This window comes from Rhinolophus hipposideros (genome assembly GCF_964194185.1).
Source record: "Rhinolophus hipposideros genome assembly, chromosome: 11".
NCBI lineage: Eukaryota > Metazoa > Chordata > Mammalia > Chiroptera > Rhinolophidae > Rhinolophus > Rhinolophus hipposideros.
The window spans coordinates 33,734,486-33,751,423 of record NC_138057.1 but is presented as its reverse complement, the minus strand read 5'-3'; the positions used below and the strand labels follow the sequence as shown (position 1 = coordinate 33,751,423).

Below are 16,938 nucleotides of genomic sequence, written 5' to 3'. Positions count from 1 at the left end.
TAGAGGAGGAGTAATTTTTAAGGAATTGAAATCCCTAATTATGTGAAACCAGTCTCCGCAGTGTGCCGGGATGAATGCACTATTACGTGCACTGAGCATGACCTTGAGGTCTCCATCCTCCGCCATGATTGTTCTCTAACATTTACGGGGGGACTACTGGAGAAAAAGGGGGAGGGCGTTAGCTGAAGTCACCAGGATGTGTACAAATAGGATTGGCTATGCCAAATTAGAAGATTGGACCACTGTCCAAGTCCTACTAGCACACAGTCTTTTATATTCATAAATGCGTAAGAAAACCTATCCTACTAATTTGCTTATTCCCATGTAGGATATTTCATTAAAAGATCTATTATCTAGTGCTTCCGTCTGTTTATCTGTCAGAAGGTGATAGGAGCAGTACCTACCCTGTTAGGGTTGCAGGAAAAAGTTTCTTAAAAGCATTTAGAATGTTCCCTGGCACCTGGCAATTGCTCAGTAAATCTTAGTTATTTTATCAAGTAGACCTGTGGTATACATGCAGGATCATGATTACTGAAATGCGGTTATAGGTTTTTCGGAAATGAAGTCTTCTTTTTCTCCTTATTGTATATTCTCTGTGGTGTTGAGTAAATAAATAGCGACGATTTTATTTCTAGTTGAGGGTTAATTGAACATTGTCTTTTAGGACAGTAACAGGTTCTTTGACTACTGAGGCATGCAGCAGGAAGTTTATTATTTCTGGTGGACTCTGCTTACCCCTTTTCACCCCACCCAGCTCCTACAAAGAGAATTTGTCATTGTGTGGCCTCTAATTTAGAATGGTTTCTGGTGATAATAAGGTATGTCTTGTCTTGCAGGGTTTTAGGGTGCATTTTTCCTTAAGCTGTGGTGAGGAGTCCATGCCACCTCCTGACTCGAACCTACTGCTTAGAAGTCTAGCCATTTCAGGGGTTCAGCTCCCCGAGCTGTTGACTTGAGGCTGAACATAAATATTTAATTTCCTCTTTCGAATCTTCCAATGAGGTATTTACCAGCAGACCCATGTCCTCGTTACTGACTTGGGACATTTCTTGGACACCCGTGATACTGATAGGAATATACTCAGAATCCACGGGGGAACACTGTGCGGGATCTTTTTCATTGTGTTTGCTTTTCTTTCTGATAGCTCTTTTATTCTCTCTCTCATCAAGCACAATCATTAGCAAATCGCAGGACTGAACATTCTGGAAGAGGGAACCTGTCCATCATAATGTAGTGATAGGAAATGTGTTTTTATCCATTTCAGATATCAAGAAATCAGAAAAGCCTTTTAGTATAATTTTTTGTGAAAAGAGCATCAAATGCAAAGTAGTGATGTTGTTCAGACATTTGTTTTAAATTCAAGTTAATCTCCGATTCTTCTTCGTTCTTTTATCTGTTATGTTTCCCCCAAAGATGATATAGTTTATTGCGGCTTTCCTATACAAGGAGATTTTCTTAGGTAAAAGAAAGGTTCTTAGGTAACTGTGGGCATTTGAGTGTATTCACTGTTGTAAAGATAGGTGAATACAATGCCACCATGATTAGATTCATTTGATTAGCTCAGTGTCAAAATGGGTGAAACCAGAGGTTTGGATCAAAGTGCTGCTTAACTGGATTAACCAGTTACTTGAGTCAAAACGTTAGACTTGGTTTTCTCTGCAAGGCACAACCAAAGTAATATGCAATTGCCTGTTAATTTGATATCCTTGGCTATTTTTTATTGCCTGATCCCCTATCTTAATGCTCAAAGGTCCACTTAAATGACAGTAAAAATAACCCAAGTGCTTTCTGAAAGGTTAGGTTTCCATTGAAACAGAATGAGTTTTTAAGATGCCAGCACATTTGAATGTTGTTTCAGTGTATTATAACAACACCTGCTGGGGAATAAAATACATTCATTTTATAATATGGATTGTAAAATATTTGGTATACAACGGTTTCTTTACAAAATGAGGCTGTTTGTGGCCTGTGTTGTGGTAATCTAAATAAAGTGCCCCATTGAAATCTATTTTCTTGAGTTCAGCTTAAACGGGATTTTCATGTTTAGGGATTTCTTCCCCTTCTTGGTCCTATCACTGATTATTTTATACAGCTTCTTCAAGGAAGATGGGTAGCTATGAACATAGCTTTGTTCCTGAACATTTCTTTATGGAAGGAATGAATTGCCATTGGCCTTGGAAATTAGGAACCCAAATTGTCTTTATGAGTAATTTGTGTCATGACTAGGCTAATTACCCTCCTCTCGTCCTCCATGAACATAATTAGTTCCAAACTTTTTTCAGGTAGGAAGAAGCCAGTACAAAGTTCCTTTACTCCTGATTAATGGATGCACTTCAGTGTTTCGTTTTTAATCAGTGGAACTAAGCCCAGGCATCAGCCAGTAATATTGATAGGATGTGCTTGCAGTCACATAATACCAGTAACTGGATGTGACAATTCCTCAGGCAGTGGGAGACATGGTAGCAGCTACCACATCAGCACCAGGCCGTTTCACCAGGTGCACAGAGACTGTGGAAATGTGAAAAGTTAGCTCAAACAGTTAATGCCAGTCGCAGTCTGTTTGGTGTTCATCTTGAACCAGAAAACGGGAAGGCTTTTTCTGGGGGGGAGGGGTGATAAAGGACCAGTTTGATGTGAGAACATGAATTTATAAAAGAAAGCATACCAACCAGAAATCTTCACCAGTCTGAAGGAATCCAAAGCATGATGGGAGACCTTGGCATCTCTTGCCATAGAGTAGACTGCCCCCTGGCTTCCACCTCATATAATACCATAGCTAAATTGAGAGGAAGAGCAGCCTCAGAGCACTAGTTCAGTGAGTTGTGTATATGGTCTTAACTGTTTTGGCTTGCAAACATGTGGACACCTAATCACAACAATAATAATTTCATTGAGCACATGCGTTGTTCTTGTTGCTTGTATTCATTCATTCATTCATTCACAAAATAATTTATTTAGTGTCTTTTAAGTGCCCGGCACCCTTGTAGGTATAGGAATACATGAGTGAATAAAACAGACAAAAATCCCTGACCTTGTAACCTACGGAAGCAGTTTTCAGACAGTGCTATAGCCAGTCTTAGATACACATAAAAGAAAGCTCTTGGACTGTTGTTGATTCTTTTACATTGTAGAGATTGATGGTCACCGTGTATATCAAATGTGATATTGAATTGTACATATTGAAATAGTGACTCAGTCCTACAACAGCCCTGTGGTGTACTAGGAACTGTTACTGCCCCTGATTTAAGGGAACCAAGACACAGAGACGATTTGTTCAAGTTCACACAGCAAAGGTCTCTTGCATTTAGTGATGCAGCTGGGGTTCAAAAGCAGGTCATCTAATTCCAGAACCAACTTTCTTAAATCTAATATTACATTGCCTCTCCAATTTGAGACCTAGTAGAATTTTTAAAAATCAGTTTAGAAGATTTTAAGTAATGAAAGGGCCTGATGATGAGGCAGTTTTGAGATAACACACTGCTAGTCTATAGCATATTCATAGAAGAATATCCTTTAGAACAGTTTTGGTTCTATTATTTATGGTCCTTCAAGCTTTTTAATGTATTGTTCATTGAAATGGTGATCCATTCCGTTAGCTAGATACTGGAAATTGGCTTATTCGTTGTCTCATTTGATTTCCTTTGTTGGCTAAATTTGTAGCTTACTTCTGATTTGTATGGAAAGAATGGTGGGATTAATTGACTTTCTCCCATTAATTAAAACAGTTCCCTGAGTAGAGAATTCCAAAAATGGAAACTTCAGGGGCTGGTTTCATGTCTGAGTTTTTCTGCCATTGTTCTCTCTGTATTTCTAGCCTACGCATAGGGCCTGGTGCTTTTCGATACTGATCATTTCTTTTGAGCTTGTAAACATTTTCACTTTGGGGTAACATAAATAGAAAATTAAATTCATGGGAAATCATAATCAAAGGGAGCAGTGCCTTGTGCTTTGGCATACACACATACATGTTTTTATAAGATAACTATAAAAGAACTTCAAAATTTTCAAACATTTATGGGAACTGCGTTTCTTCAATATGGACAAAAGGTTGGATTTTAAACATTTTCTACAAAAGCTGTTTTGTCAAAAGACAATTGAGTTATTTTCATGGAAAGGAAAAACATATTATATAATCAATACCTTAAGTAAACAAAGTGGAGTTAATATTGATTCTGTATCATTATATATATTTTTAATTAAATGAAGGGCCCAGGGGAGGAAAGCTCATTTTCTTAAATGTCTTGGTAAAGAAATGACTGAAGTTTTTTTTCCCCTCATTATACTACCCAGAAATAGTATAACTCTCCAGCAATAACTTTAAAATAAGGATTCTGTAAAGGTGATGTTAAAGATTTCACTTGTCAAAGAGGTCGTTATAAGCATAAGAAATTGTAGACATTTTGTGTATATTGCAGATGAGACTCTCGTGGGTGTGTACAAAATGTGACATAACCTTTGCTTTCCATTTAGGCTGTCTGAGGCACATAGAGGGTAACGGACTAAGATATTGGAATAGTTAAGAAATAGTAGATGACAGAATTTTATATGAGATCGCCATATCTACATCAAATTTTCCCACATACCCACTGTGGAAAGAGTACATATTATAAAAGCCCATTAGGTAGAATGAAAAACATTCAGAGAACTCACAGAATTTTGTATCATTTTGTATTTTTATGAGTCAAGAGTGTGGTTCAGAGTTTATTCTCAATAGACATTTTTAGAAAACTTGCTAAGGGAATAGGAAAGCTGAGCTGATTACACCAGGATTTGTCTTCATAGTGCCAAACACAAGAACATTTCAGATCCTGACCTCTCTCTCAATGCTGCCACGTCTTGAACAGCTTGGCTCCTAGAACACACAATCCACAAATCCCTAGTGTGCAGGCCTTGAATCACACCTGGCTTTAATGCTCTGCAAGTTGCTAATAAAATAAATACTTTGTCTTGGTGAAAAGAAATATAAAATAAAAGGCATTGATACTTAAGCTGTGTTAGATGAGGATGAGTAGTAATGATATGCTATTAGGTACCCCAGAGTTGCCACGAAGTCCGTCCTATATCCATCTTCTTGGTTGACACATAACATTTGACACATTCTTGTTTTATAGAAGGCTGAAGAGAATGCAGAGGGAGGAGAGTCTGCCCTGGGACCAGATGGAGAGGTAAGGGATTTTGCATCCCTTTCTACTGTGTTCTGCTCTACAAGTCTCTGCCATACCTTGCAAGTACCACTGTCTACGTATACTAATTTTATTTTTCCTCAGCTATTCATTTTTAAGTAAAAATAGTAGTACATTAGCATAATAAAACATTAGAATAGTATGAAAGGGATACACTGAAAAGTAACTTCCTTCTCAGGCTGCCAATCAACTTATATTAAGTTTCTTGTGTACCATTCCAGAATTTTCTATGCACCTATAAGCGTATGTCTATGAATAGTTGGGATGTATAAAAATCTTAAGCGATTCTGTGGTTACATTTACCCAGTAAATGACACAGAAGTATAAACTAGGACCTGTTTTCCTTAGTTTATAGCTAATTTGAAATGATAAAATTCCACAAACCAAACAATTCACATACTAGGTTGAATTTATTTTCTGACATCTTCTATAGGCTTACAATGCAGCTTCTATTTGTAGATTCATCAGCATATTCCTAAACTTTGTTTTTCTAGTATTTCCAATACTCTCCTGAATCGTGAGAATACAATTATTCATTTATGGGGTTGTTTTTCTTCTGAAAACTCAAGGTTCTCTACCAGTGATTCATATGAGGGGACATAACCCCAGAGCCGGACGAGGAAGGAGTTTGTTTCAAGCTGCCTTCTCCTCTCATAGATTCAGATAAAACTACTTGGAGGTTTAGGGTGGGTAGAGGGTTGCCTCTTCCCATTCTGGAATCGCTGTGCATGTGAGATGTGTTGTGAATGCGAACAGCCTGGATACAGAAGAAAGGTTGAAACCACTATTCTATGCAGAAACCTCTTGAACAATAAATGTTGCTTAACCACTATAATCCGTCATAAGGAAAGAAAGGATCAGAATAAATGTCTAATATGTAAGGAATTCTCAGTGGGCTGTTATGGGGGAAGAATACTACGTGTTAGAGCACTTAGAAACACTCTAATTTGTAAAAGCCCAGCCTTACCAAAGCACGCTTCACATCGGTCTATAATTAACAAGCATGAGAGGGAGAGATGTAACATGTTAGTGCCATAGTGCTCTTATCTCTTATTATTTCTTGGGAAAATTACGTACTGACGTTGGGCCTGTGACATACACCTTTTCTTCCCTCCCTTTTAATCTTAGCACATTGTGTTCTGTTTGCTGAAGTTGGCGAAGTGGACATCTTGCTCAGTTTGTTTTGAAATAATGTTCTTATTACACTCTACTGTGCTTATTCCGTGCTTCTGCCAAAGTTTTCATTCCAGCTACAATGATTTCCAATTTTCTTTGAGGCATGGCATCGAAAGCAATAAAACAAGCTGTATTATAATAGTTCAAGATCATGGAATATGATTTTTCTAAGGGAGGTGATAGACAATGGTAGATTGCCTTGTTTGATCACGTGAGCATACAGGTCCCCTTTTACATTAATGAGAGAAAGACGTCATCGTGGCATGCGAAATGATGGTGTTTGCAATCACTGCTTTAGCACTCGCAAAAGGAAAAAATGATAGTCTGGAGTAAACTTTTTTTTTCAAAGATCATTTTTGCAGATAATCGCTAACATATTGTTTCTTATTCTGATGGCACTTGTTGAGGGGGAAGAGGGAAAGAACGGATTTGGTGGGAGGTCGTTTCCCATTAGACACAGAAGATAACCTACAGAATTCTGTTTTCCCTATCATTTTTATTTAACTCCAAATAAGAATAATTTAGGAAAAATTCTTTGGACTTAATTAATAGTCTAAACATTGAATTTCATTGTTTTTAAGGAGTTGGATAACTTGAACCTTTCACATATCAAGCATTTCCAAACAAACATCTTGCCTGAGGATCTGCTCCTAGAAGTACAGTCACCCTCTAATCAGAGGCATTCATTTGCATAGGATTACTCCAATTTTAGGCCTTTTAAAAACAATTTGTTCTCTGAAGTAGGTTAAGCATGGTCTCTGCAATTTCATTTATTGTCTTAATTATCTGAGCAAGCCATTTTTCACTGACAGTATAATAATGAACTTGAGCTCAGTCTCGGTCTGTTCTCCAGGTTTTCAAATGAGCGGAGCTTTTTGCTTTATCACACATAGGTACCAATGGTTGGTCTAGATACCTGGTGGTTTGGTTTTGGATAAAGGACACGGGTTCTGCAGAAGCCAAACCAGCCAGGAATGAGATGACACAGTTACATACCTTTTCATCTTCCCGTTATCTCTGAAACCATGACGTTGCAATCGTCATTATCTGCAGGGTTATGATGAGGGGGTTTAGGTTCTTAATAACCAATGACAAAAGTGAACTGTGCCTGATTTAAGTAAGAAGGCAATGTGTTAATAGGGTGTTTGGGTAATTCATCAGCTAGCTCTCCAGGAAGCCTGGAGAACCTGACTGGAGGCTATACCCAATGCTGTACTATACACCTGGTTAGTGAGGCTGTGGCTGACACTGGGAGCTTGTCACCGCTAATACCACTGTACTGGCAGTGCTGCCGCTGTGGTCTGCTCTCCCGCCAGTGTGCCTGTAGGTCCCTGCTTCCTGAACTTCTTGCTCCTGATTCAGAGCCTTGGTGAGTGCATCCAGCCGGCGGAGCTGAGCTCTTGTGCTGGTCGGTACCCTAGGTGCAAAGGGAGGCTGGTGTGTGTTTTTTCATTTCTTTAGTAGGAGATGGCCTCCCCCTTTCCACCAAGACTCATTAGATAATGACATCTCCTATCACAGGAAAAGGTTTCAGATGCTGGGCAGCCAAAAGCCTAAGAAATGTCCAGCATAGAACTGGGAGAAGATCATCTTAACACCAAGTGGTGATGCGTTTTGTTGTTTGTTTGTTTTTTTTTCTCCTTTCTAGCCCATAGATGAGAGCAGTCAGATGAGTGACCTTCCTGTCAAAGTGACTCATACAGAAACCGGCAAGGTCCTATTTGGACCGGAAGCACCCAAAGCAAGTCAGCTGGACGCCTGGTTGGAAATGAATCCTGGGTACAGCATTAAAGTAGAATTATTGGTGTTCTTTGGCTTTTAAGATTTTTGTGGTCCTTGTAAAACCTTGGAACTAAAGCCACATGACCTTTGCTAAAATGGTTAAAATTGTTACCGTATTTGTCATTTGCACGTGGAATATGGTAGCTAAGCCATGCATGTGCATATACTGTTTTATGATGGAAGGAACTAAGCCCCCTCTTCTTCCTCTCTCCTTTTCCTGTAGTTATGAAGTTGCCCCCAGGTCCGACAGCGAAGAGAGTGATTCTGATTATGAGGAAGAGGTATGTCTGCCTCTCTGTTTGGAGTTGATTGGTTTGGACATTTATGAAGCATGCACCTGGGTCCTAGCGCTTTTTCCTTCAGTGCTGGCCTTGGGATAATGACTGTGACTAAGGGTTTGCCAGAGCTTTGGTGGGGCAAGCCTTTTGGGGGCTTCTGGCCAATGGGGAGACCTGGCGAATTCTAAATTTATTTGGAACCAAGAACAGAGAAGCTGTCATTAAATCGGCAGTGATAGAAAGGTCTTTTGGGGAGAACTGAAGGTGGATTCCTTTGGGAAAGACACTTCCATGCCACCAGGTGGGTCCGCCGCCTAAAAATTTCTGAAGTCCTTTGGGCCTTAGAGTCTATTTGAAGTGGAAAGTTTGTAAGGTTACATAAAAGGTCAACATGGGCTTGGTTAAATGAGTTTATTGATCCCCTTGGTTTCTCTTTAAATGTGATTCCCGTTTGAATTCCTCGGATATACATGTTACCAAAAGAGAAACACATTTTCCAGTCTCTTGGAAGGAATATTCAATATATCTAGAAGCTAAAAGGGTAACCTTAGATACTGTCAATGGAAATTAAGAAATAATAAATCTTTAGGTCAACTATGAAATGTTTAATAATTACAAATGAAGAAGATTTGCATCTCCGGTATTAGAGCGTTGTTAGTGCATAGTCATTAGATCTGATGTTTCCCTGTGGAGAGGAGTCTTGGTTCATTGCGTGCTATGGACGCCGTGGACCAGGCAAAGCCGCCTTATTGATAATAGCTCACTGGGATGTTAAGACAATTGTTATTTCCTTCTATTTTGTGGACCTGTGTTTTAAATTAATCTGTCATGGATACTGACTGCCTGCGCACAGAGGAAAAATAATAAAATTTATATATTTTTAAAAGCATACTATTAAAAAGCAAATACTTTTAGAGCCACGCTATTTTTTTTTTATAGGCTACTCTTTCACTGAGATACTTGAAGCTTACAAAATCAATTTTAAAAATGTTTCTTGTTTACATGGATGAATGGGCCTATAAATGATCCATTGGGAGAATCTTCTCATTGAGTAAGAGAGCTGGGGGCGGGGGAGGAGGGGGCGGCGGGTACAGAGAGGACATAAAGTGGGCTGCTTAACCCGCATACGCCAGCCTGAGACTGACACTGCAGATGGCTCTAGAAAGCTGGGAATAGAGTGAACTCTGACTCGGGGGTTCAGAGACCCCAGGTCTGTCACTAGTGCTTCACCTGTCCGTGCTTCAGTCGTCACCTGGAAAAGGAAGGCATTGTGCTGATTCCTCAGCTTACCCCCCCCCCCAGTGTCTCAATGATCTGTTATCGTAGCCTTGCTTTTTAGCATTAATATTGTGTCATATGACATGTTTTCACTTCAAGAACTGTCGGAAAAACAGTGTTCTCTTTCAGTCTACTTTTAAAGGAAACTGGACTGTATTATTTGGAAAGACTTAGCCTTCAACACCAGTGGTTACTATTGGACTTGGTATATTTAGTGAAGCTTTCAAACAGATCAGCAGAATGTAGTACAGAATGGATAAGTGGGGAGGTAAGGCGTCCATTTGCCAAGTGACTGAGTTTGACTCTCAATATTCAGAACCACGCGATGCAAAGTAGCCACAGAAAGCAGTGTGTGTATAAGCGCCAGTCCCACTACTGGGAACACCCGTGGGGCTATCACAGGCCCACTGGCATTATCAGGGAGAACATTTTTATGAGTAGGACAATACTAAGATCTCCAGAGTCTGGCTTTGGAGAGAGGGATATAGGATGTCATTGGATAACTGAGAGAGATCTGGTCTACAGGACTCTTTGATAACCAAACAATAATACATGTCCCTCTTTCTGGCATGATTTTTACATGTATATTCTTGGGAGCACAGGTTCTAGGGGATCCTCAGAGGGTTCCTTTCATTCTCTAATTCAATGATTTAAACAGCAGCGGAATGGTGTGTATTGCCCGGTAGAGGTAGGTGCTAAATCTAGTTCCTCCCTTACTTTTATTTACTTCATTTGTGAAATTGAAGACTCTTTATTAAGTTCAATACTGTTTAATCTCTTTTCTGAAAATGCCAATCCCAGAGATTCCCTTGTTAAAATGGAATCTTCCCCGTATCTTTATCTTTGTTCCTTTCCTAGGATGAAGAAGAAGAGTCCAGTCGGCAGGAAACCGAAGAGAAAATACTTCTGGATCCAAACAGTGAAGAAGTTTCCGAGAAGGACGCTAAGCAGATCATTGAGTGCGTATCTCTCAGGAGTTTCCTCCTTTGCACATGCATTTCGTGAGGATTAGGCTTTATGGAGTTTCTTTTAGAACATTCTGTTGAAAGAAGGAAGCAGACTTCATGCCCACACTCCACTTGAAATGCTGCTGTCAGACGTCCACGCTGCGCTCCTGGCCACCAAGCCCGAGGGCTTTGGGTGGCTCGTCTCCTTCCTTCCGCCCTCGGGTCCCTCCTGAATCCCTTCCTGCCGCCCCAGCTCACTCCTGGGCTTCTCACCTGTCACGTGCACTCCATCCCAGATGGAAGCGATCAGACACGCCCCTCTTGCTGGCTGCTTCGCTGCTCTTCCTCCCTTAATGGCATCAACACTCACCCAGAAGCCCACGTGAGAAACACCATCCCCCCATCTGTCTCAGCCACCAACTCCTGCCCACAAACACCCCAGAAACCTTGAAACCCTCTCCTTTCCCCCCATCTGAGTACTCAGCTCTGTGCTGAACCCCCCATCTTCTGTATCACTGGTCTATACAGCTCTTCGCTTATATAGCTGTAATATTAAATGAAAATTGTGAAACAGTATGCAAAATAGAACTTTATAAAGTGATGAGATTTTTTTTTCTTAACCAGAAATAGATATTCTAATATTTTCTCCTTTTACTGCAAGGCTCAATGCCCTACTTTAGGAACCTTTGTTTTATCAGTCTGCCTTCCTCCTTCACGGAAGATTTTAGGAACCTCATCATGGCTCCGCATGGCCTGTAGAATAAAATACTAACTTCTTACCCAGGCTTGGAAACTGGAAAACTACCTTTCCTCTTTCCTGTCTCTTTAATGGTGACTTGAGCCCTCTCTCAGCTGTCCTCCAAGCTTTAGGCAGTGCTCTGAATAGGATGTGTTTTGGCATCCTGAGAGCCGAGGACAGCTTCAGGCAAAGTTGATCTGCAGGTACGGTTCTTGTTCATATTAGTCATACGAGGTCAGGCGGGCCTGCGTTCAAATTCCGACTCCACGACCTTTTCTGTGGCCCAGGTCAGTTACTTAACCTCTCTGAGCCTGAAGTTCTCCACATTGTTTAAAATGGGGGTGAGAACAATAATGTCCGCCTTACTTAGTTTTTTTGTGAGGATTACAGATAATGTATTTTAATTGCCAGGCGATTAAATAACGGGTGATAAACAAACCATACCTACTGCAGCTATTTTCGGCTTCCCATTCTTTTTTTTTTGAATGGGATAAAATGACAGGCACACCAAAATGTCTGGGTGTGATTGTCCACCTTCCCCGTCTCAGGACAGCTAAGCAAGACGTGGATGATGAATACAGCATGCAGTACAGTGCCAGAGGCTCGCAGTCCTACTACACCGTGGCTCATGCCATCTCCGAGAGGGTGGAGAAGCAGTCTGCCCTGCTCATTAACGGGACCCTGAAGCACTATCAGGTAAGTGGTGCGCTTTGTGTTGCCATGGTCAGTCACAGCCTTTTACCTAATTTTGATGGGAATATGTCATGCGCATGTTGAGTGTTCAAGAGGTGTGATGACAGTGAGGCATTTTTAGGTTACACGGCTTATAATATTGACATTCGCTTCATTGTGCCTCTAACTGCTTTTGGAGCACTTTCCATTTTACCTTCTTTACTAGGGCCTATCTGCTTTCTCTTTTATGGTTGTGGGACCCGTGTAACCGTTTCATCGTGGATCTCATCAAAATGGAAAGCCCGGGCACATTTTCTGAGTACAGGCAGTATATATCTAATCTGGAAACAAATGAAGTATTTCTTCAGAGATTCCAGTGGTGGCTGCTGACATTTTAGTAGTTCGATGCTATGGATTCAGCCACCTTAGGAGTCAGTTTCTATTACCTATATGCGTTTTTCTCTTTTAAGTCACAGTGAAGTGGTGAGATGTGTGCTTTAAAAAAAACGAGGCTGTAAACATAACAGATGGTTCATTTGACCCGCCTGGAATGAGGTCTGCTCCTACCTTCTGTCTCCTACCACTTCATAGTGTTTGCCAAAGTGTGTTCCTTCGAACATTTGTCCCATGAGGTATACTTCAAAAAGAAAAGCAAAAATAGGTTCTGTGTTCAAGTTAATATGGGAAATATTATCAGCTGTGACTAGGATTCCCATATAACATACTATTCCAAATTTGGATACTCACGAGAGTGAGTAGGGGCCCTTATTAATTGATAATAGACGTAAGCCAGGACCATCTTGAGCCAACCAGCTATATGGGCACCTGACAGGGCCCCTTTTGGCAATCCAAGATATACATAAGCACATCATGAGTCTACAAACATAAATGTATATTCTATCAGTGTCCTGCAATAAAATAACTTGAACTTTCTATTTCCCAAATTTCTTTGGCCACCCAACCTTGTTTTCATATATCGCCTTGTAAAACAAGTGTCTTTTAGAATATACTTGAGGAAGGACATACTTTAGGCCAACAGTTCTCAAACATTTTGGATTCGGTCGGGGCTTCTACACTCTTAAAACTTGGCACTGTGTCTGCTTCCGTGGCCCGCGGAGGAAGAATGCAGTGACTACTGCTACAGTCCTGCCTTGATTTGGGCCGAAGTGCCAGCCGTTTTTACCCACGGTTGCTTTTGCATCATTAGTGCAAATGTCAATACAATATCAAAGGTAAATAATGCCCTAGTGTTGTTAGGAAAGTTGTTTGGCCTTGTGGATCTGGGGTCTGAGTATCCCCAGCAGTCCCCGGAGCACACTTTGACAACCACTGCTCTGGCCGCAGTAAGGTCATGTTTTCTCCATTGACCACGCGAGCTTCACGAGGTCCCAAGTGGTGAGCGTCTGATTTGGTCTACCTGATGCAGACGTGAGCTCACGGTATGTTCTAATCAGTTCTCGTATGTCTCCATGTGGGAGATGCGTGCTTTGGATCATCCGTAAGTAATTTAATGCCATGTTGATTTCTGCTGCCATCCACCACCTTTTAAAGCACTTTTTGTCACTGTCTTTTCAAACCTGTCTGCCTTGCTTCCACGTGTGACTCTCATGTCCTTCTCCTGCACTGGGCTGCAGTAGATCCCAGAACATGCCTTGCTCTGTGCCCCCTCATAAATTTCTTTCTTCTTGGACTCTTGATTGCCCATATCTGCCTGATGAGATCATTTCCATTTCTCACAATTAACAATTGGAGGTCAAAGCCTTCTTGGATCACTGTCTGTAAGTAAGCTTTCTACCTTCTTGCTCCTGGACAAGTTTTTGTACTTGTTAAGGTCTTCCTGTTCCTTCCTGGAAAGCTATGTAAGCTCGGTTCAGTACCCAACCCCTCCAAATCCACGGTCTAGGAAAGTCCAAATCCCTTCCCACAATTTTCATCAATTTTTAGACCCTTCTGCTGCCAGTTTCTACTTCTGTTTTATGTGGGATTAACAGAGATGTGAAATTCAGCTCGTTTGCCAATTTTCATTTAAAAAAAGAATTCACTACTACCACGTGTCTGAATGTTTCTGGCATTTAGTTACTTTTCTAAAGGTCTAGTGGTCTTGGTGTCATGTTACAGACACCCAGCTCTTCCTTACCACCAATTAGGGTTCCCAGTCATTTCCTCACTTCCCCTCTATCTTTTGCCCATTTTCTCAAAGGCTCTCCCCGTTTTTCTCCAGTCTCTTGGTGTTGCTGTTGTTCTGCAGAACGCTTTAGGATGACTTAAGAGTCTTGCATGGCACAAGATACTGCAACATGGCAGATGAATATATTTCTTCAAACCATTGCAGTGCTCTCCCTAAGAAAAACTCTGGCCAATACACTTTTATACGTAGGACATTGGCACTGCCAGCCATTTCTTGGTGCATGTGTATACGTGAATGGCTTATTTTCTTCTCTTTGACGGCAAGCTTCTGAAGGGAGGCATGTGTCTTACGCACCTAGGTACCCATCTGCAATAGCTCCTTCTATGGCCCCTTGCACAGAATAGTCATTTCATGAAGTTTAAAATACATGAATCACTCACTTCGTTTTTACATAAAACCTACTAAAATTAACATTTCCTTAAGTATAACTTCATTAACACACTAAATTGACATTAGCTAATATATATATATATATATATATATATATATATATATATATATATATATATATTATATATAATTGAGCCTACCTTTTAAATCGAGCATCTGTGGTATGACAGTGGAAGGGAATTATTGGTTGGGAGAGGGAGGTATAACAACTTTGTATTTTCGCCCAAACTTTCTTGTACTAACACAGGGAATCCAAAGCTGCATCTCTGGCGCAGTGTTTTTATGCTTGACAAACACGGGGGACATGTTTCCCGGCAGTCAGCTCCAGGGCGCTGCCCTTGGAAAGGGCCCACATTGCTTCTGGGGAGGTTTCTCTCCACCAGGAAATGCCCTCCTGTGGGCCCAGCAGCGAGCCCCTGGCTCCCTGGTCACCTCTCTTCCTTACTGAGGGGATCCCCGCCTGGAGGGAGGTGCTTCTTTGCCAGTGGAACTATGCCAGGGGAAGGCTATTTCTAATGATCCGGGATCTGCGAGCCAAACCGGCCTCCTGATTTGTTTGTCTTTAATCCTCACATTGGCTTTTTGTTCTTGGAGTGGTTGGAATGGGTTTGGGTTTGGGTTTTCTTCATTTATAATAATTCTAGAATGTCATATACTGTGAAATGCTAAGCAGGGATGAGCAGCAAAGCTGCTTAAAATCCCACCAGTATGCTTCAGCCCATCATTTCTAAATCTGATTAACACTCAGCACCTGCCAAGCAGCAGGGATGATTACAGGCTCATATTTTAAATTCTTTTTGTGTTGGTGCTTCCCTTCCTTTCCTACGGTGGGAAATCCAACCTGTAGCCCTGAGGAGTTAAGAAGTCACAGCCTCACTTGAGTTGTATTAGTATTAATTACCTGTGCAGATCTTCGATAATTGAAGCAATTACTCTTCATTTCAGCTCCAGGGCCTGGAATGGATGGTTTCCCTGTATAATAACAATTTGAATGGGATCTTGGCTGATGAAATGGGGCTGGGAAAGACCATACAGACCATTGCACTTATCACTTATCTGATGGAGCACAAAAGACTCAATGGCCCCTATCTCATCATTGTTCCCCTTTCGTAAGTAAAGTCATTTATCCTGCAGTTATCTTTCTGTATGTTGTGGAGTGCCCTATTAGTCGCTTGTCATTGTTTTACACTTAAGGCAGAATTGTAGCATGTAGTGGGGCTACCAAGAGCAAGAAGTCTGGATTTAGGTTTTTATTTCCCACCCCTCAACCCCGCTCCCAGCCTCTGTGATTGGCTATTTAAGCACTGGACAAGGTGATTTTATCAGCCATTAATTAGCATTGCGGCTCAAGCCTACATGCCGTACAGTGGGTCTTATTCATCAGCACTTCGTCAGTGGCTCACGAAAGGGAAAGGTCTTGGTTTTTTAATTTTTAATTTAAGGATTTCTTTATTCCTTGTTCCGTTCTCAAAAGGTTACGTATGTTCAAAAGACTATATAGTCTGAAATCTTCCGTTATTGTATCTTTTAGAGCAGAATCTAAATAAAAATCCTACCTATGCATTTTGTGTTAAATTTCCTTCCATGTATGCACTTTACTTTCAGTGATTTTGCTGCTTTGTAAGCACAGGTCTTTGCTGTTCACCGTTTAATTCCCAGCCTCTCGCCCACTGCATCGTCCTTATAGATTTTTAGTGGACACTCCAAAGAGAACGAAGACCTACTCACAGCCTCCTTCCCTGGCTGTAGTGTCCCTGGGTGTTTGGTTGCAGTTTTAATCACTGAGAGGATCTCAGTGCTAATATAAACGTGGACCTTGAGAAAAAAATAAAAGGTTCTATTTTAATATGGTCTTCAAATTTTTTTCTATAGGAGGACTATTTGCAGACCTTTTTAGTCTGTGTTATCTGAATCCATAGTATGTAGACATTCTTTGCATTTTATCTATGTTTTCAGTATGTATTTTGATTTTTATCTGTAGTTTACATGTTCTGACTTGTATATTATGGTGACACTTTCAGGGTTTTTTTTTTTTTTTTAAACATTCATTATTTCTTCTCCTGCTTCCTTCCTCTTGACAGATTTATTTAATACTTGCATGTGCTTTTGTAATTTTTTTCCTGACTCAACTTTTCTCTGAACATGTGTGGCTGTTTTTAAAGACTCATCAAATCACTTTGGCAATTGCTATTTTTTAATGCTATATTAAAATTTGGGGGGTTGCCCTCTATTTTAATGCTTTCTTTAATTTTTTTCTTATGAGATTTTTTTTATGAGCCCACAACAAACTTGTCATGCTTTGTGG

At 40.6% G+C, this 16,938-nt stretch overlaps 1 protein-coding gene across 13 annotated transcripts in view; it reads left to right on the top strand.

The window, feature by feature from the left end:
- SMARCA2 (SWI/SNF related BAF chromatin remodeling complex subunit ATPase 2) overlaps positions 1-16,938 on the top strand; it is a 163,698-nt gene that overhangs the window by 46,157 nt on the left and 100,603 nt on the right. For all 13 annotated transcript variants that reach the window (XM_081066797.1, XM_081066799.1, XM_081066790.1 and 10 more), the window contains 6 exons: positions 5,112-5,165; positions 8,008-8,138; positions 8,365-8,422; positions 10,556-10,656; positions 11,932-12,079; positions 15,579-15,742. In XM_081066797.1, the coding sequence (XP_080922923.1) occupies positions 5,112-5,165; positions 8,008-8,138; positions 8,365-8,422; positions 10,556-10,656; positions 11,932-12,079; positions 15,579-15,742 (656 nt within the window). The remainder of the gene's footprint in view (positions 1-5,111; positions 5,166-8,007; positions 8,139-8,364; positions 8,423-10,555; positions 10,657-11,931; positions 12,080-15,578; positions 15,743-16,938) is intronic.